Raw genomic sequence first — 21,743 nt, forward strand, 5'->3', positions numbered from 1 at the left:
CTGTGGAACTCTTTGTCAGTAGATGGTGTGAAGGCCAAAAGTATAAGTGGGTTCAAAAAAGAATTAGATAAGTTAATTGAGGATAGATCCATCTATGACTATTAGCCACGATGGTCAGGGATGCAGCCCCATGTTCTGTCTGCCAGAAGCTGTCACTGGATGAGGTGGGATGAATCACAGGGCAATTATCGAGTTCCATTTATTCCCTCTGAAACATCTGATATTGGCCACTGTCGGAAGACAGGATACTGGGCTGGATGGACCTTTGGTCTGATCTACTATGGCCATTAAGTTTTTATGTTCATCTCTCTGTTATCTTCAGGTGTTGCCCACAACCCACCATCATCACCTCAGACTAGTCTGGATTGAGCTTAAACCAGATACCACTCAAATATGCACTGATATATTTCTAAATAAATATTTATATTTAATCTAGAAAGATTACATTTTTAATCAATAAAAGTCCGTAAACGTTGATTTCACCATACATACACTAACCAACGCAAAAATATTTTCATTAATGATCATCAGTATTTATAGATAGGCAAAAGTAAGAAAAATGGTGCCTGAGAATCAATTAGAGTCAAAATCCAGTGATTTAGACTTTTGAATTAGGCTTGTCACAAATGGACCGACAAATGAATAGGAAAAACAGGTCTGATTGTGTATTTTGACGTGATGTTGACAGTTTGCATTTTAATGATTTTGCTGTAACGTTTTAAATCTCAGCATCTACTGTCATTAACTAATTGTCTGACCCCCTCATAATTTCCCGCAAATGTGAAAATTTAAATGTATAAAAAAATTTTAAAATGCTTGAACATAACATTGATATTAACCATTGATACTATAAGAAAATTAAAATTGAATTCTGCTATTTATATTTGTAGAATTGTAGAAAGCTAAATTGTTGCTTTTTGAGAATGGCTTTTAATGCAATTAGAAATGGTTAGAAATGGAGAAATAGTCTGAAATAAATAGGATGAAATTCAGTAAAGGACAAATGCAAACACATACAAAATAGGAAATGACTGCCTGGAAAGCAGTACTGTGGAAAGGGATCTGGAGGTCATAGTGGATCACAATTTAAATATGAGTAAACAGTGTAACACTTGCAAAAAGCAAACATCATATTAGCAGGAGTGTTGTAAGCGAGACATGAGAAGTAATTCTTCTGTTGCACTCTGTGCTGATAAGGCCTCAACAGGAGTAATGGGTGCACATTTCAGGAAAGATGTGAACAAATTGGAGAAAGTCCAGAGAAGAGCAACAAAAATGATTAAAGATCTAGAAAACATGACCTCTGAGGAAAGACTGATGAAACTGGGTTTGTTTAATCTGGAGAAGAGAAGACTGAGAGGGGACATGATAACAGTTTTCAAGTACATAAAGGGTTGTTACAAGTATTTCTCCTTAACCTCTGAAGATAGAACAAGAACCAATGGGCTTAAATTGCAGCAAGTGCAGTTTAAATTGGACATTAGGAAAAACTTTCTAACTGTCAGGATGGTTAAACACTGGAATAAATTGCCTAGGGAGATTGTGGAATCTCCATCATTGGAGATTTTTTAAAAGCAGGTTAGACAAATACCTGTCAGAGATGGTCTAGATAATACTTAGTCCTGTCTCGAGTACAGGGGACTGGACTAGGAAACCTCTTGGGGTCCCTTCCAGTTCTATGATTCTAGGTTTGTTATCTTAGAACTTGGCTATCATTTTCCTACTCAGAATGCTGCCTGGCTATCAAGCATGCTTTTGCATTTTGTAAAATAAAAACAGTAATAATGTGAACATCTGTACAACACTCAGAACCAGTTGCTCTTACTTTCTCAGATATTTTATTTGCTCTCATTCCGCAGAGTGTTGATGTATTATTCTCACTTCACTTTTTCAATATTAGCTACCTGTTGCCAGGGGAACAAAATGTAAAACCCAAGTATTACTTGGACATGTTACTATGCCAGCATTTTATAATCTCTATTTCTGAGAATAGGCCAGGCTCCGTAGCAAGGGAAACAAATGTTGAAATTATCTTTGAAAGTAAGGTGGTCTGATCATGCTGGACTTCCAGTTTTGTACTGAGCGTTACAAATGAAGGAGGCAAAATGTTAACAGCATGACTTTTTCTCCTCCATCTTATAAAAGAAAAATAAATAAATAAAAATTGAAGCATTCTCTGTGCTATCGGCTGCCCTTTATTAATGTAAAATATTTTTCCCTGTGTCAGATAACTTTCCCCAGATGGCCCATCAGAAACGGTTCATTGAACGGAAATACAGACAAGAGTTGAAAGAAATGAGGTGGGAAAGAGAGCATCAAGAGAGAGAGCCAGAGGAGACCGAAGAAGTAAGGAAATAAAAGGAGGGCACGGAAACAGTGGCATATTTACTTACTTAATAACTCAGTGGCCTATGGTGACATAAACTAGTTTCATGCAGATGACAAATGAAGCATGCCTGCTGACAGCAAATACATCTGTTAAAAAAAATAGTTTCTTTTATTCTGTTTTAGCTGCAAAGTCTTGGGGACTTTTCCTAAGATTTTTTTTTTTACAAAAAGCCCTTTTAGCTTTTATGAAAAGTTGTGGAGGTGTGCTTTTGTTTGTTTGTTTTTAATTTTGTCTTGTATGAAACAATAAAATGTTAATTTCAGAATCTCTCCTTTCCCTTGCAAGAAAAAAAAATAATGGTTTAATTAGCGTCTCCTGTATTTGAATGTTTCTGTGCCAAAAGACCTGCAGACACTGTCATACTGACCTAGTGCTGAAGAGGAAAAAGAAGTTATTGTGGCCCTGGTTCAGCAGAAGACTTAAACTGGTGCTTAACTTTAAGTGTGTACATACAGTTAAACTCATAGATACTAAGGTCAGAAGGGACCATTGTGATCATCTAGTCCGACCTCCTGCACAACACAGGCCACAGAATCTCACCTACCCACTCCTGCTGAATTGGGACCTTAATAAGTTTTTGGTCCATCTTAAGTACAGTAAATTTATAGCAACTTTATCACAGGAATATTCCTTATTTACTCCTCAGAGAATTCTGTGCCAAAAAATTAAAAATTCTACGCACAATATTTTAAGATTCTGCATATTTTATTTGTCAAAATAACACAATATAATCATACCAGTTTCAATTATTTTGGTAATTTATTTCAAAATACCTGTTGGCAACTATGTCTGTAACAATACAGATGACAAAAAAGATTCAGGAAATATTTTTTGACAAATAGATTCCTTAGTAGGCATATTAATGCAGAAATCTGAGTAATAATTCATTTAAACTACAATACAGAACCATATTTTCCACACCCCTCAGAAGCCGTGCAAAGGCTTCCGGGAGTCAGGGGTAATGGAGTAACTGAAGGAGAGGGAAGTAATTACTGGGAAGTCGCCTGTATGCGAACTTGGAGGATTCTTGAGTATGGGTTGAAAAAGTGTGGAACAGGCTTTTTGGGGGCAGGGAGGGATTGTTAGGGATCTTCCCCCATGCAGACCCTGGCTGACCCCTAGCCTCTCCCATTCAGTCAGGCACATCTGCCCCTGTCCCCATATGTCCCTCCACCCCCACTCAGACACCCACTTTCCCCCATCACCATTTGGCCCTAGACCCCCTCCCTCCATCCCCGTATGTCTCTGTACCCCCACTCAGCTACCCCCCTTTTTCCCTGTGGCCCTGTGCCTCCACTCCCATTCAGCCCCTGCCCCAGTCTGTCCTTATGAACCCCTGTCTGTGACCTCCCAGCAGCCCCATGTGCACCACGCTGTCTAACCATATCTCCTGTCTCCTGACCTGGCCTGACAGGCGCTGTGAAGAAGGCACTGCAGGCTCTTTCTCTTCCCTGTCGTAGCTTGGGCTGGCCGGGAGTGGCTGCTCTGATCTAGTGCCACAGAGCCCTGGTGGACAAAAGGTGGAACAGCGGCAACTTTTAGACAAGTTATTTTCTGCGGGAAAAAATATGTGTGGCACATGAATTATGCGCATGCGCAGTGGTGCAGAATTCCCCTAGGAGCAATTATTCAGATTGTTGTTTGAAATAATGGACCCAGGAATCTTCAAACATTTAGCGGGTATTATACCTGCATGTGAAAGGTTGTGGGGGTTGCTTTTTTTAAAGGCAGCGTTTTAAAGATTCTATAAGAACAATATGATGATTCTGAAGCAAAGAAATACCTGTTTTTTGTCAGGATGTGGCTAGTTATATATCAGTTTTGTAGATTAATTGTAACTTTATTCCTATCTTCCTATTCTAGCAAAATGGTTTGTCCAGTAAACTTTGAGTCTCAAATTCTGCCTTCAGCTGCTGTACACGTGCAACTCCAGATGGAAATACAAATGGAAATTGTGTGCATGTACCTGAGGACAGAATTTGGCCCTTAGGATGTAATTCAAACACTTGCAGAGTTTAAGGCCAGAAGGGACCTCTGACTCATCTCATCTAATATCCTGTCTGTCCTAGGCCATTAAATTTCACCCAGTTACTCCTGTACTGAGCCCAATAACTTGTATTTGGCTAAAGCACACCTTCCTGAAAGGCAACCAGTCTTGATCTGAAGACATCAAGAGATGGGGATTCCACCACTTCTCTTGGTAGTATTTTTCAGTCGTTAATACCTTCACTGCTAAAAATGTATGCCTATTTTCATTTCTCTAGTTTTATATTATAGCCATTGAATATTGTTATGCCTTTCTTTGCTAGACTGAAGAGCCATTTAGTACCCGGTATTTTCTCCTGTAGAAAGTGCTTATATACAGTAATCAGATCACCGCTCAATCTTCTTTTTGATAAGCTAAACAGACTGAGCTCTTTAAGTTTGCTGCTGTAAGGCATTTTCTCCAGCCTTTGAATAATTTTTGTGGCTCCTTTCTGCACCCTCTCCAAATTTGATAATGCATACCTGGTCGATGATACATCAAATAGTTCCATAATCAGAGCCATATTCAGCCTCACATAGAGAACCTTGAGAGTTTTTAAAAGGATGCTTCTTTCACATAATCCATCCCAGTATGACAAATATTTTATGGTGCTGATTCAGCAAGGTACTTCTGGCATCTGCTGAAAGTATATGACAAGAGTTCCCAAGAGCACTTCGTCATACAAATGGGATAAAAATAGACACCAGTATAGCTGAAAAGTTCAAACTATACAAGCTTCACCCCATAGTTGCACTTGTGAGCTAATCAAAGTCTATATTTTCAGATGCATGGTTTTTGTATGTACACTACCTGTGATGCATGCACAAGCAGAAATGTGTTTCTGAAAATCTGACCCCAAATTGTTGCCTCCCGTCTCCCTATTTGATAATGTCTGTTGTTTATGGACCAATGTTAAATATATTTCAGACCAGGAGAAAGAAAACATTCTATAATTCCCAAGAGTGATAAACCAATAAAGCTAAGAAATTGGCATATGAAGGAAAGTTGGTGACCTCTGTCAGATTCTGCTGCATTTTGGCTTCTGAGAAGTGAATGAAGCTCCTTAGCACCTTCAGTTAGTAAACAAAATGCTAAAAAGTCTTTGAACAGGATCACACACACAAAAATCAAACACGCTTCATATCCAGTGCTGGAATTAGAGATATACATGGTGAGTATTCCATATCTCCACTTATGGCTGCAGGCTGAAACAAGGGCAGAGGGTGTTGGTGGCTGAGTGGTTTATACCATTACTTTGGTTATTCCGTTTCAAGAAGTGATCAGATCCATGCATTTAAAAAAAAATACTAAGCAGTGACTTCCTCTAAAGGAGTTCTGGTGACTGTACAAGCCACTTGGGTTTCACTCATGGTTTGTGATGTCACCAGAACCGCCCAATGGAACTGTTGGCCCCTAATTCAAATTTGCATCTTATTTTCCATATATAAAGTGCGTGGTTGTTAGGGATTGGGACATGGGCAGTTGTGTCTAGGGGTCAGACCAAGAGTCAGTAGCCAGGTGAGAGCCGGAGTCAGGCACCAAGAATTGGAGCCCAGAGTCAGAGGCCAGAGTCAAAGTCAGATTGAATGGTCAACACCTGGTTACCTTGTGTGAGGCAGACAGGGCTGGGAACAAGCAGGCAAACAGGAGCTGTCACAGCCTTGGGTGAATGCTTTGAGTAGCCAGTGCTGTGCTGTTGCTGCTGATTTTAAGAGCAGGTTTGCTAATCCTCTCGGCCAATCAGGTGGCTCAAGTGGGGCCCAGCTGTGCTTGTTAGAGTGCTCGGGTGTAATGCTAGCAGGCTGGGGTCTTCATTCCTGACCATAGTACATGTAATGACAGTGTGACACGGGGAGTCACGGTTACCTTATTTCCTGGCCCCAATGACATGGCACTGGGTCCGTTTCCACTGACTCCAGTAGCCACTGGGACAGTAATGTATGATGATATTTTCTACTTCCATTGTGTGTATCGTCTGAGGATCCCAAAACACTTTATAAGCATTAGTTTAGTTACATATTTATATGATATTTCTGTTAACCCTATCAAGCAACTCTGATTTCACTGCAATTCTTAACACGCACATTCCCATTAAATATCATGAGCTTGACTCAGATCTGAAAGATTCCCATTTTTCCAGGGGTCCATCAACAAAGAGCGAGCCTGCCTGGCAAGGTCACTTATAATCCCTCCTCTGCCAGAGTTCCTGGAGCTGGCCTACCTGCCCTAGCAATTGGCACTGCAGTTTGCGAAGGTGTACATGAGGTTTGTTTGGATTCAGCATGCAGAGCCCTAGTAGCACTTTAAAGTTGCCACCAGCAAGTGGAACCCTTCAGGTAGGTCAGTGCTGCAAATGCTTCCTGTGCTTCCCTGAGTAAGAATCTCCCCTCCCTCCACAGGGCACAGTAACCTTTTTGGAAGGGGAGGGAGGAGAAGTTGCACACCCCCTTGCTAGCAGGATTGAATGGAGCGACCCACTATCTGTGATGTTGTGACCAACCCCACCCCAACTTTCATCTTGGTCTCTTCTTGTTTGCCTGCCACCACTCAATGGTAACATGACTCTCTCAGAGCAGGCTCCTTTTAAGCCCCTTGAATGAGACCGAAAGCCGTATGTAGGTTCCAGACTGTTTACCCTTGTGATGAAGTGGGCTATTATTCACCTTGTTATGTGAGTCTTACTGTCCTATACTAATACTGTGTGGTACCTCAGTTTCCCTGTATATTGCACCAATTGCACCAATACCTACGTGGTGGGAATTGGGTGTGTGACTCTTGCTGAGGCCCTCAGGGCAGGTAAGGCTGTTTAGCTGTCTGGATGTAGGTGATGGCCAATACCCTTCGTAACCTGAGAACCAGGAGGGGGATGCGACCAGGTGACACTTTGCCCAGGAAGCAGCACAAAGACCAGAGGAGGAGCTACAGGCAGGTCGGAGGCCAGGCAGGGAGATCCAGGGCAGTCTGCTGTGGGGGACTGGAAGGGTAAGGAGACCAGGCTGTCTGGCCCAGGTCCCCCCAAGATGGACTTCGCTGAAAGTCACTGACTTCTGTGCTAACAAGTTCTGTTCTATGCTGTGTACCTGTTGACCAATAAACTCTTCTGCTTTACAACGCTGGCTGAGAGTCATGTCTGACTGCGGAGTTGAGGTGCAGGGCCTTCTGGCTTCTCCCACCAAGGGGAAGTGTGCAGTGTGAACAGGGATACTGAATGCTCCACTGTCAGACCAGGAAGGTCGAAGCCAAGGAGGTTTGCCCTGGACAGCATGCCCTGAGGGGAGTCACCCAGAGTCCTGGCTGGCTTCCTACAGAGCAGTTCCAGATCATCGGACCTGTGACACCGTCACAACCCTTCAGCACCTCTCCTTAGAACCTACCGGATTGTCTTCTCTTTGAGGAGGTCTGCCTGAAATTACCCACCCAACAGTAATGTGAGCAAAAACAAGATTTCTTAAAAACAGAGAACATGGAATGAAAAAAAAAAACAAAAAAAAAACCCAATTTGCTTCTCCCACCTGAATTTACAGTTCTCATAACTTTCATTCTTTGAGAATATTCCATCTCTCTCTCTCACCTCCAGAACTTTGGTGAGCTTGTCAGTATTGTGCAGTCTAAATAGCAACTCTCCTGTTCCCATATCTGGTTGTCAACTGACCTGTCCGTTGGTGTACATATCTAAACATCCCACTTCTTGCTGTCTGTGTGTCTTTCAGCTGTTAGCGTCCATTTAACCCATCAAGGTGAGGTTTCATTAACATTTACACAAAAGACTCTTTGATCAGGAGTCCTGCTTTGGAGGAAGGCCACAGGGCTGTTTCCTAATCACCTCTGGAAGTCCCCCACCCCCAGAAATAGCTTGGAATAAAAATAATTGTTTAATTTGTTATCTTAAAATAACGAATTATTGACAGACGCTTGATCCTCTATCACAAGTATATAATATACATTTTAGAAAATAGATATGAGAAGTGGTTAGTTTGCATATTCAGCTCCAAAATATATATAAAAAGCATTGAGCTACAGGGCATCTGAAAAAGTACTATCAAAGAACTCACTTATTGCAAAATATGTACATTTTATTTGCATGGATGCAAAAACTCTGGGGAGAGTGGAAAGAAACGCAGGAGAAGGAAATATGTCTAAATCTAAACTAAAGTGTATTTCTGTACACCGATTATCGAAAGTCATGTTCTGATTGGCTGGGTGGGTCTTTCTGGTGCTGTCACATCAGTACACCCACATCCAACTGTGAAGGGCTCTAACCTTTCAAAATGATTATTATGTGATGTATAGAATTCCAGAAGTGGACACAGGGCTTTACAAACCACTTAAAAAGGCAACATAATTGCTCTAAGATGCCTTAAATTTTCATATGCGGTGTTGTTGAAGCCGTGTTGATACCAGGATATTAGAGAGGCAAGATGGGTGAGGTAATATCTTTTATTGGGCCAACTTCTGTTGGTGAGAGAGAAAAGCCATTGTGCTACACAGAGCTCTTCTTCAGCTCTGGAAAACATAATCGGAGTGTCACCACTAAATATAATATGGAACAGATTGTTTAGCATAAGTAGTTAACACGTATTTCAAGGGACCATTCAAGGTGAAGTGGCCCGTTAACACTGTTAAATTCATAACTTTGCTAGACACTAACAATCATGGATCGAATAGAGACACTGGATGTATGGCTTATTATAACGATCTATAACCCACTATCCACCCCACTGTGCCTGCTCCCAGCTGCTTTTCCCTCTTCTTTTTCCCCCACTATGACTAAAGGAGTGTTAATGGACCACCTCATCTTGGATGGTCCCTTGAAATATGTGTTAACCAACTGGAAGCCTCTATAGCTTACTAATAGGCAACCTTTGATTGACTTATGAAGGGGATCTGCTGGCAAGGTGCTTTCACTGAAAGCTCCTCAATGATGGACTGAGATTCCATCCAGTGTGCCAAAGACTAAATGTTCTGACCTTGAAATTATGATGCAAGGTCCATGTTTTCTTAGGCTTGTTCTCAGGCTGGTGAATGAAGCAGGAGAGCTTTGGACTAAACTGTAAGCATTTTTCTTTTTAAATAAATGTCCATGTGTTAGAGGATTTGATGGGCACATTTTTAAAAACTGAAATGAATAATGTCTTGTTGCTTTATTTGTTGGCCCTTAAATGGGATTTTTGTTTGCATGCATTCATCATTTCTATTTGTTATGCCCAGCTTTGGCCTTTTGAAATTTAAAACTCTGATAAAATCATATAATGACAATACTGAGAATAACCTTAACTGTAGTACTGTTTGTTGATGTTGTTGTTGTTATTACTATTAACACTCTGTAATAGAGATCTTAAGCATAGCTGTTAGGAAAGCTGTTGAGGCTATCAGTTACTATAATTCATTCAGAAAGCTCAAAAGGAGAGTCCTTAGTCTCTTTCTTCCTAGGTGAGGTCATATACTTAATTTTACAGACTGTGTTTAAACAGATGTATGTAGAGGTTTAGGGGTTGACTTTTAGAGGTGCTGATAAACTCCCATTGATTTTAACTGGGATTGTGTGGGTGGTTAGAATTTCTGAAAATCAGATCCTTAAAACATTTTCTACAGATTGTATATTTGTACCCTGTTCATGATTTGACATTTTGCCTAAAAAAGGAATACCTAGCCAAGGGGTAGTTTTTGTTCTGTTTCCCTAAGCACTGCTGAAGTCTTGGGTGTATTTAAAGGTTTAGCATAGACCTGAGAACACCGTTGATATCCCACCTACACTACAAGAATGAAACATGTTGTAACCAGGTCCTTCAACATAATTGAAATTTGATTGTAGGCAGGTCATAGATCAGGAAATGGGGGGTTGTCAATGGCTGATTATCTGTTTTCCTCAAGAAGGAGGGGGCCAGAGTGAGCACAGGAATTGGAACACTAGGTTCTGTTAGCTGTGTTATTTCGTCCACTCGATTAGGGTGCTGTGCTGAACATTTAGAAAGTAGCTGGCTCCAAAATGAGCTCACAATTTCTTGTTAGAATAAAAGAGAAAATTATCATAACAATATAGTAGGCGGGTCAGGGAACCAGAGCTCTCATCTGTCACTGACTCATCCCTGTATCCTTTATCCTTGCTGCTGAACGGCTCATTAAACCATCTATCATTGAAATCTAAAGCTAAAATAAAATTGAAAGCTAAAATAAGTTCACATATTTTGGGGATATAGGTTCCCTTTGATATTTACATATCAAAACTCTCATTAAAGTTGCTAGAAGTTGGTTGCATACATCAAGAGATACATTGCTCACTTTGAATTATATGGTGTGGTGGAGACTTGAAGTTTTTTGGAGTGGCTTTTAGGATTATTGTCCTGCCCCTCTCTCCCTCATCTTCTGGTCTATTTTGTATTTCAGATGGTGCATTACTTACATACTTTTCCATGTTTACTAAACTACCCCGACTACCACAATAAAAAGCTATGTAAGATAATCAGTTACAGTGTCATAGCATCACTTTATCTGGTGTCTCTCGGGCACTCCTATTTGAAAACCTTGGTTCTCCATAGAAAGGCATGTGTGTTGATTCTCTGCATGCTCTCTTCATTCTGTCGTACCTCTTCTTCCTTCTGATGGTCTCCTCCCGCCTTATTGTGCATTGTTCTTCCTCTCTAGGACAACTCTCAGGTGGGTACAAAGAGCCACTCTTCCTGGCCATATCTGTACCTTCTCTCATAGACACCTACATGAACAGTGCAGTAAAACACTAGCTTAAAACACTGGGAGTTTGGGGCTAGAGTCATAAAATAATGCATCAGAGAGAGGAAGGCCCAGCAGCAGCAGTAACCCGGGTCAACAGCTCAGAGTACTGGGGAAGGTTCAGCAGAACAATCAGATTGATCTACCTCCCAGGAAGCACCACAAGGGAGAAGGACTGAACAGCTTTAAAAGGAGGTCAAAACTAGAAAGTTCTTCTATGCCAGAGAACAGAGGTAAATGTTGTCCTCATGTATTACTGTCTCATACCTGGCTCCTCAGACTTACACTTCTCAAAGGCTGTACCCTAGGTGCTGAGATGAATGTTGATAACCATGGGCCATTCCCTTCATGCAGACGTTTCAAAAGTAATCAATTTGGAATGGGAGCATCATAAAAAAGCATTCCCTTAACCAGGCAACCTCATGAACTTCTATTCGTTCCAGAAGCTCCAAACTCATAGTGAAAATGCCCCAAATTGATATGGCAGTGACAAGTGAGAAGAACAAAACAGAAATCCTCATTTGAGGGGATTTTTAACCTTAAAGACCTAGAGTGAAATCCTGGCCTAATGGATGTCAGTGACCCCAGGAAAACAGGAAGGCTGAAGAAACACTTCAAACAAGCTATGATGCCTCTGCAGGCTGTATCCTGTTATTACCTCTTACAACTGCTTTGCTAGAACAGCTCTGACATTGTGACTCGCTTAAAATATTTATGTAATTCCAGCCACAATTATAATTCAACTGTCATAACTCAATTTTCAGAGGGATAATTAAATTGGCAAACCAAAAACAGCCATCCTAAAAAACAGCAGCAGTTAAAAGTGCTAATGTTATCCAATATCCAAAGTACCCAGAAAAAACAATTAAAATTCTGGAGGATAAGAATTCATGATGACCTATTGGACAGGTCAGCCAAAATTGCTTCATCGGCCTTTTGTTCCTAGGATCATAAAGATTGTCAAATGTATCATGAAAACATTTTAACTTTGTCATAATTACGAAAAATAAACTCAGTTTCATCTAAAGTACTATTAAAAACAACCTCTGCTCTAGATTAAGACTTGAGAAACTTAAAACTTGAGGCTCTAAAAAACCAAGGCAAAGATCTGACATTCATTTTCCATTTGAAAAGGCCTGTCAAATTTTGGAACTAAGGTCCTACTCCTGAAAATCAGTCAATGGGACTACACATTTTTTTCAGTCGAATATAAATATTATGATGTGCTGTTTGCTTGAGATAATTGACTAGTTTTAAAAATGACGTTCGGATTTGAATGGTTTGCAAAACCAGAAAATGAATCTAAAAAATAAGATACAATGAAATCAATACTGGCTGTTACAAGTAAAAGTGAGGTAATATTTTCTTTTAATGTCCCAAGGCACAAGAGAGGGAAATACTCTAGCAAAAGCATAATAGGTATCCAGAATTTAATGTTTTAATATTCCCTTGACATAGGCATCCAAGAGAGGTTGTGGAATCCCCATCACTGAAGATTTTTAAGAACAGTTTGGACAAACACCGCTCAGCAGGATGGTCTAGTTGACTTTGTCCTGCCTCAGTGCAGGGAACTGGACTTGATAACCTCTTGAGGTGTCTTCCAGCGCTACGTTTCTCTAATTTGCCAGCTCATTACAGCAACATCTGTTGTACCAAACTAAAAATACTGGGACATTCCTGGTTTCACCTGTGCTGATCGCCTGTGGAATTGGCATTAGAATATTATTTATTTGTATTACAATAGAATCTATAGGCCCCAGCTGAATTTGGGCCTCGTTTTTCTAGGCCCTGGCACATGGTGACAGACAGTCTGATGACGTATTTGTGTGTCTGTGTTTGCCTTCCAGCTTGCTGTTCCTGTTTTGTTTCCTGTTCACTGATCTCAGTAGTCCTGTTCCTGTTTAAGGCTGCATGTGTGTGTGCATAGCATTGGGTGTGTGAAACTACTCAGGGCCCACTCTTACTTATCTGCTCTTCAGACTGTTGTCACGTTTAATTCAGATTATCGCTGACCTAACTGGTCCATGGTTATTACATGTTTTGATTGACAACTTACCTGTGTGCCTTGTTTTATTTCTCTTGCATTTTGGTTTGCTATTCTGGTGTTGTCAGGGTTCCCTCCCCACTCTGAACTCTAGGGTACAGATGTGGGGACCCACATGAAAGACCCCCTAAGCTTATTTCTACCAGCTTAGGTTAAAAACTCCCCAAGACACAAATTCTCCCTTGTACCTTGGATTAGGTAACACTGCCATCACCAAGTGATTTAGAAAAATTCAGGGAAAGGACCACTTTGAGTTCCTACTCCCCCGAAATGTCCCCCCAAATCCCCACACCCCCTTTCCTGGGGAGGCTTGAGAATAAACAAGAGGAACACAGACGAGGAACAAACAAGAGGAACAAAAACCTTGGGTTTTTTTAGGACACTAAAAAAAAACCCCAATCAGATTCTAAAAGAAACAGAACTTTATTATAAAGAAAAAAGGTAAAAGAAGCACCTCTGTAAAATTAGAATGGAAGATAATCTTACAGGGCAATCAGATTCAAAAACACAGAGGATTTCCCTCTGGGCCAGACTTTAAAGTTACAAAAAGAAAACCAGGAATACACCTTCCTCTCAGCACAGAGAAAATCACAAGCCAAAACAAAAATAAATTGTCATTTCCTTGTTAGTACTTACTAATTGTAATGGAGTTGGATTGCTTGCTTCCTTGATCTGTGTTTGGCAAGTACACAGAACAGACAGAGCAAAACCTTCTTTTTCTCCCCCCCCCCCCCCGATCCCCTAATTTGAAAGTATCTTGTCCCTTTATTGGTCCTTTTGGTCAGGTGCCAGCCAGGTTACCTGAGCTTCTTAACCTTTGACAGGTAAAAGAATTTTGTGCCTCTGGCCGGGAGGGATTTTATAGTATGGTATACAGGAAGGTTGTTACCCCTTCCCTTTATATTTATGACAGGAGTGCTTCAGAGCGTAACACAGTCCTTGCCCCCTAAATAATTTACAGCCAAAACAGATGAAGGGAAGGAGAAAGAGAAGCACATAAAGGGGCAGTGACTTACCCAAAGTTGCAGAACAGTTCAGTGCTCAAACTGGGAACAGAGCCGAGGTCTGTCCAGTCCCAACTAAGTATCCGAGTCATTACACCATGCTGCTGTTTACAACATCTGACTTTGTAATGAATCATTAATTCTTTTCAGCACAGTTGTATCTATTTTAAATGTCATTGACTGTCGGCTAGAATATGGTTTTATACAATCCCTTCTATGTTAATGCCTACCCAAAAGTAATTAAAAATGCAATGAGGGAATAAGCAAATGTAACCCACTGGTGGTGTGTGCCCGCTCCCACTCTGTACCCAAGCTGGTACAACCCCAGTTAGAGAACCTTGGCTCTTTAACACATATAGAAGCTCATGCTCTGGAGATTCCCTGGTTCAGTCCCAAGTGTGATGGCCAAAATGGTGGCTGTGAGACACAACCAGTAAAAATTCTTATTATATATTAAAGTATTACAGCAGCACATGGAGGCCCCTATTGTGCTAGATATTGTACATACATACACATGACGAGACAGTCTGTGCCCTGAAGAGCTTACAGTCTGAGGCTCTGATCTGTGTCACACAGACTAGTCTCCTGAGGACTGAAATACTTTAGTCTGACTGAAGTCTTTGAGCTTAATATAGCTGTAGCTGGGTGAAAATTAATGGCCTGTGATAAACTGGTCAGACTTGATAATCTAAAGGGCACTTCTGGCCTCTATGAAATACAGAGCCCCATTGAAGTAATGTTGCTTCGTGCACATGCAGCAATTCTCCAGCACAGGTTACAATGCAGAGTTAGAGCCAAAATAACTATTTGCTTAATGCTAGCTCACACACAGCCAAGGGATGCACCTCAGTAAACTTGAAGGCAGGAAGTGTTGCCTAGGGCTCTGGAGCTATTATTTCTTTGAAAGGAAGCTGGCTGGGACATGTTTTCCTTCCTCCTGGGCAGCCATCATAGTTGGGCAGAAGGGGGGTCTTATATTAACATGTAATCTAAAGAGAAAATACCATCTCCTCTTCTTAGGGGAGCATGGGCTCATTCCTGTGAGATGGTGTGTGCCCTTTGCACCCACTGATTTTAATGAGAGTTGAATGTCCTTAGTTCCTTGTAAAACTGAGCCCTATAAGCACTGGATGTTTGAACCCAGCTCCTGGTGAGGAACTTGAATCCCTAACCTTCTTGCTTCCAAGAACAGGAAGACAGGTTGTTTCCTGAAATGATTTATGATCAGCCCACCAACAGAGAGGGTAAGGGAGACCAGCAACTACTGATGTCTGCCCTTGACTGACAGGAACTGATGAGACCACAAGGAAAGGGCAAGAAAGGAGCCCAAAGCCTCAATCCCTTCAAATAATAGCAATCAGGGAGGAGGGGGAAGGGAGAATGCCCCTTCCCACACATGTACACACTGACTTTTTAACTCTAGGCAGCATGTGGTGGGAATGCACATACTATTGTTACTGTATTTTATTTAGATTATGGTAGTGCCCAAAGGCCACAATCAGGATCCCCATGGTTCCAAGCACTGTATAGTCCCTGTCCTTAAGAACGTAAGAACGTCCATACTGGGTCAGACCAATGGTCCATCTAGCCCAGATGCTTCCAAGGGGATGAACAGAACAGGGCAATTACTGAGTGCTCACAGTTTAAGGGCTCCGTCCTGTGAGGTGCTGAGCACCCTTAATTCCAGCACCTGTCAGGATGAAAAATAGACAAAAGAGGGGTGGGGAATACAACCTACAAGCAAAAAGAACAGCTCAATGGCTGCCACACATCTTGTTGGTTCCATGTTGATTTGTAGATACATAACCTCATGCCTGACTGCCATGTTTTTTCTTACCCGCCTGTTTTTGTTTGTTTGTGTTTGTTGATGTATATAGAAAGGTTTAGGAGGGACGGGAGTGAAAAGACCCAGAGAGACATCTACATGAATTCTTCACCTCCTGGGCAGCTGCGCCGTTTGTGGCAGCAGAACTGGTTTGTTTGTTTCATTTAATGATAGTGATCTTTGTGTTGAATAGGTTGGCCTGTTGCAAGCTAAGATATGTGGCCTTTTGTGTCTTTAGTTGCTGGGAAGGTTGAGGATTTTTTTTGCAACATCGGGTCCTGAGAGAGAAGCTTTTGATGACCCAACTGCCCTTATAACTCATTTGCCCTTTTTGATAGGCAAAAGGTAGACAAAATAGCTTTTAACTCAATCCTTAAGATTTAGTCTTTTGTTAGATATGGCTAAACTTAAAGAAAATGTTAGTAATAAATGGTTTCTTATTGCAAAGAATATTTTAAGATTTTTAAAAGCCCCACTTTTAAAAAATGTATTAATTACTGTGCAAGCTTTGCTAAATTCTTGAGACTATTTGAGTATTTGATTAGTATTAGATTTTAAAGTCTTTTTGCCTTTTGGAAACTAAACTATTCCTGTTTTCAATAAATAAACAGTTTTGAAAAATATTTGGATTTACTGGAAATTTTTGTCTCCCATAGCTGAATTATCTCCCATAGCAAAATATTAAGTGGAAAAAATGTACACACTTCTGCCTCTGTGAGAGAAATCAGTTTGCCTGTATGAACTTATGACTCATTTTGCTAACATATAAAGTGCCCAGAAATCTTGGTTTAAAAAATACCAAGCTGTTCTGTATGGAGAAGTCCTTGAATCCACTCAGGCTTCCACACTGGCCAAGAGGCCTCCACTCTGGGATAATTTTGCAGAGGATCTAGAAAGATCTTTGTTTGGCTTTCAGATCCCAGCTGATGGGCCTGATCCTGCAAACACTCATGCATGTGCTTAACTAAGCATGTGAACAGTCCCATTGACTTCCATGAAAAGTTAGGCACGTACTTAAGCATCTGCAAGATCAGGGCCATTGTCTGGGATTTAAAAGTCAAGCTGGCTTCTTTCTGGCTCACACGTCATCTTCAGTATCAAGGATTTTGCAGGCAAATGCCACCCTCAATTACACCAGTGGGCTGTGCAGATGTAATTGAGGACATAATTGGAAGACACGGGGATTGTACAGGTGCCCCTGCAAATGGAACTTAGTTAACAGTTCTGTAAATGTGCAAGCCAGAAAAGTGTCCAATTAACTCTCTCACAGCTGTGTTGACTCTGCAAGGCTGGAAGAGTAGTAAAAGTTAGTAAAATCTTACATTTTTCCCTAAATTAAGAAGCTTCTGACTTCACACAGGGAGGGGATCTGCTGAGTAGAAAGGTGCTAATTTTACGGTTGCTTTTCACAGCAGAGTTACACTTTAAGAGCCAAAGCTGACGAGAACAAATCATTCTGTGATTCTAAGAGCATAGCCAATATAATGAAAAATAGGTTACAATGATAAATTATGCAAGTAAGATAAAATTACTTTAGCTCAAACTTATGGGCCTGATCTTCAGATGGTGCCAATTGGCATAGCTCCATTGCCCTCAATGAAGCAGTGCTGATTTACACCAGCTGAGGATCTGGCTCTTAAGCATTAAATATCACTGACAACATGTATACCCATGTGAAAAAAACAACCACCACCTGTGGCATACATTTCATGTCTGATATCCTGGGCGACCGTTTCTGGTGTTTTTTAACTCTAATATAGTAAGGTCTTTTGGGCTGTGTGGTGCTGTTTCAAAAGCAATTGAGGTGAGATTATATCTTAGTCTTTTCAAGGTCACTGATATGGGCTCTTTTGCAGGTAGGCACAAACCTACCATCTGTCACTGACACATGCAAAATGTTAGCTAACCCAGAGATCTGGATGCTAACCCGAGAGTGGGAGACCCAGGTTCAATTCCTGCTCCCCCACACTGCTTCCTTTGTGAGTTTGGGAAACCCGCTTAGTCTCTTTGGCCCAGATCGTCAAAGGTTTTTAGGCCTCTAACTCCCATTGATTTCAATGGAAGTTAGGCGCATAAATACCTCTGAGGTAAAGTGGAGATACTAGCACTTTTCTACCTCAGTGTTGTTGTGAGGATAATAAATACTTGGCAGATTGCAAGGTGCTTGGGCACCAATAAGAACCTAAAACACAGTAGAATAATGAATCATTTTGACTGGCATAATGCAGTCTGTATTAGCAATTCACTGCATTGACTATATGTTAAAAGATCCAAACTGCAGAATACATAATTCTATGGCCCAGATCCTCAGTGGTATTTAGGTGCCTAACTCCCATGAGGATCTGGGCCTAAATTACTAAAACGTAAACAGAAATATAGGTCCTGATTCAAAGCCCATTAAAATCATTGGTGGTCTTTCTATTAACTATAATGGGCTTTTGTCATAAAAATAAAGGGAAGGGTTACCACCTGTCTGTATACAGTACTATAAAATCTCTCCTGGCCAGAGGCACAAAAACCTCTTACCTGTAAAGGGTTAAGAAGCTCGAGTAACCTGGCTGGCTCCTGACCAAAAAGACCAATAAGGGGACAAGATACTTTCAAATTCGGTGAGGCAGGGGGATAGGCTTTGTCTGTTCCATGTGGCTTTTGCTGGAGACAGAACAAGAAAGCAAACGCTCCAACTCCTTAGTAAGTATTTAGCAAGGAAATGCGTTAGATTATCTTTTGTTTTGGCTTGTGATTTTCTCTGTGCTGAGAGGAAGGTGTATTCCTGGTTTTTCTTTTTGTAACTTTAAGGTTTTGCCTAGAGGGAAATTCTCTGTGTTTTGAATCTAATTGACCTCTGAAATTATCTCCCATTCTAATTTCACAGAGGTGCTTCTGTTACCTTTTTTCATTCTAATAAAGTTCTGGTTTTTTTAAGAATCTGGTCTGTGCTCATCTTGTTTATTCTCAAGCCTCCCCAGGAAAGGGGCTGTAGAGCTTGGGGGAATATTTTGGGGAATAGGACTCCAAGTGGTCCTTTCCCTGATTCTTTGTTAAATCACTTGGTGGTGGCAGTGTTTACCTAATCCAACGCACAAGGGAGAATTTGTGCCTTGGGGAAGTTTTAACCTAAGCTGGTAGAAATAAACTTAGGGAGTCTTTCATGCTTGTCCCCACATCTGTACCCTAAAGTTCAGAGTGGGGAGGGAACCCTGACAGCTTTGGATCAGGCCCACAGTCATTCTCCGGACTGAAACCCTTGGATTAGAATAAACAGCACTTTTATAAGTCGATTTACAGTTCAGCAAAACATAATAGAAAATCTCCTTGATTAAAAAAAAAATCTGATGACAAAATATATATTCTATCAATGAAACCATTCTAAATTTAGTAAAACAGGGCCTTTTAAAATTTTTAGAAAACAGCTTGTGGCAGATGATTAATCTATAACAGAAAATGGCCCTTATCGTGCAGACGAAGAAACATGTGAGTAACTTTATCCAGTTTGATAATGAGGAGTATTCACGTGCAGAAGTGTTTGCAGGATTGGGTCTGAAGTGTTTCAATAATACGAAATGCTTGGACCTTTTTTTAACCTCTTAAATAACCTTGTAGTTATTCCTGACTTTTTGTCTGGGTCTCCTCCCTGAAGCAGTACTCTAGCTGCACATAATAAATGGCCAGTCCTTCTTCCTACTATTTTTTTAAAAACAAATTAACATTGCAAACATGCAAAGCAAATATATCCCAAAGTGTTATTAGTTCATTTAATAATTGTGTAGCCCAATCTAATTCCAAAACAATTACTGCAATGTAATGAAACGCACAAACAAACCTTGTCAACACAAGATAGAGGCAGGACAAACCCCATGTGGATGGACAACCACCGCCATTATACAGCTGTGAAATGCCTAGCAATGAAGGAGAGCAAGCTTTGGTGGAAAAAAAAGAAAAAAAGTTTGTGGAGGGGTAGAGAAGAGAATATAGAGGATGGCCTCAACCCTGCAGTTCAGAGCAACTGGGCACACTGCTGCACCTGTGTAGAGCCACTTTGAAGATAAGAGTCTCTATGCAGAAGCAGCTGTGTTAGTACATACATGGTGTTTCAGGATTGGGGCCTAACATTCACTAATTTTTCTGCAAAACTTTTAGATCTTCAGAACAATGCACACTTTCTGATGTTGACATTAGTTACTTTGTAAAAATAGTTGAGGGGATATTCTAACAAATAGATGAAAAGCCTAAAACCATAAAGAACCGATCCTTCTGAGCGTTCAAATAAAAATTGTGTATAATGTGTGTGTGGGTTGCCTGATTTTGATATACCTGATTCCAGCTCTCAGCCTACTACGATACTGCCCTATGTGGGAATTTACGAAGCCCTGGTCTACACTACGGGGTTAGGTCAAATTTAGTCATGTTAGGTCAATTTTAAAATGACTGCGTCTACGCAACCAACCCTGTTCCGTCAACCTAAAGGGCTCTGAAAATTGACTTCTGTACTCCTCCCTGGCGAGGGGAGTAGCGCCAAAATTGACCTTGCTGGGTCGATTTTGGGGTAGTGCAGATGCAATTCGAAGGTATTGGCCTCCAGGAGCTATCCCAGAGTGCTCCAATGTGACTGCTCTGGACAGCACTTTGAACTCTGATGCACTAGCCAGGTACACAGTAAAAGCTCTGGGAAATTTTGAATTTCATTTCCTGTTTGGTCAGCATGGCAAGCTCAGCAGCACAGGTGACCATGCAAACGAATCACAAATGAGCTCCAGCATGGACCAAAAGAGAGACACTGAATCTGATTGCTGTATGGGGAGAAGAATCTGTGCAGGCCGAACTCCAATCAAAAAGAAGAAATGCTGATATATATGCTAAAATTGCACAGGGCATGGTGGAGAGAGGCTACAACAGGGACACACAGCAGTGCCACGTGAAAGTTAAGGAGCTCAGGCAAGCCTACCAAAAGACAAAGGAGGCAAATGGTCACTCTGGGTCAGAGCCCCATACATGCCGCTTCTATGATCAGCTGCATGGCATTCTAGGGGGGACCCTACCACTACCGCACCACTCTCCGTGGACATCTGCAAGGGGGGAGTCTCACGCAACAGGGAGGAGGATTTTGTGGATGAGGAAGTGGAGGAGGAGGAAGAGAAAGAGATTGCGCAGCAGGCAAGCAGTGAATCCATTCTCCCCAGCAGCCAGGGCGGGATCCCCGACTCTGAAGCCAGAGAAGGCAGCTCTGGTGAGTGCACATTTGTAACTACAGTACAAGGTTTAAAAGCAATAGTGTTTGATATTTGATTTGCCCTGAAGACTTGGGATGCATTCGCGGCCAGTACAGCTACTGGAAAAGTCTATTAATGTTTCTGGGGGTGGAGCTGGAATACTCCAGGGACATCTCCATGAAGCTCTCCTGGAGGTACTCTGAAAGCCTTTGCCTTATTTCGTTCTGTATGGTAGGACACTTTCCCACGCCAAGCCAGTAGCAAGTAGTCTGGAATCATTGCAACACAAAGCATGGCAGCGAATGGTCCTGGGTTTTGGTCACACTCAAGCAACATTCGGTCTTTATCTTTCTGCATTAGCCTCTGGAGAGTGATATCATTCATGGTCACCTGGTTGAAATAGGGGAATTTTTGTAAGGGAACAGTAAAAGGACCCCATTCATGCTGGGTTGTTTGCGCTTGGCTAAAAGGGATCATCCCAGAGAATAGCCATGTGGTGGGGTGGGGGGAGGTGTGTGC

At 41.3% G+C, this 21,743-nt stretch overlaps 1 protein-coding gene across 1 annotated transcript in view; it reads left to right on the forward strand.

Annotated features, from left to right (window-relative positions):
- Positions 1-2,654, forward strand: part of DROSHA (drosha ribonuclease III) — a 102,501-nt gene extending 99,847 nt beyond the window's left edge. Inside the window, exon 32 of the mRNA XM_048839670.2 lies at positions 2,228-2,654. Within this exon, the coding sequence (XP_048695627.2) occupies positions 2,228-2,358 (131 nt within the window). The 3' untranslated portion in view covers positions 2,359-2,654. The remainder of the gene's footprint in view (positions 1-2,227) is intronic.
- The last annotated feature ends 19,089 nt before the right edge of the window (positions 2,655-21,743 follow it).

This window comes from Caretta caretta, chromosome 2 (genome assembly GCF_965140235.1).
Source record: "Caretta caretta isolate rCarCar2 chromosome 2, rCarCar1.hap1, whole genome shotgun sequence".
Taxonomy (NCBI): Eukaryota; Metazoa; Chordata; order Testudines; family Cheloniidae; genus Caretta; species Caretta caretta.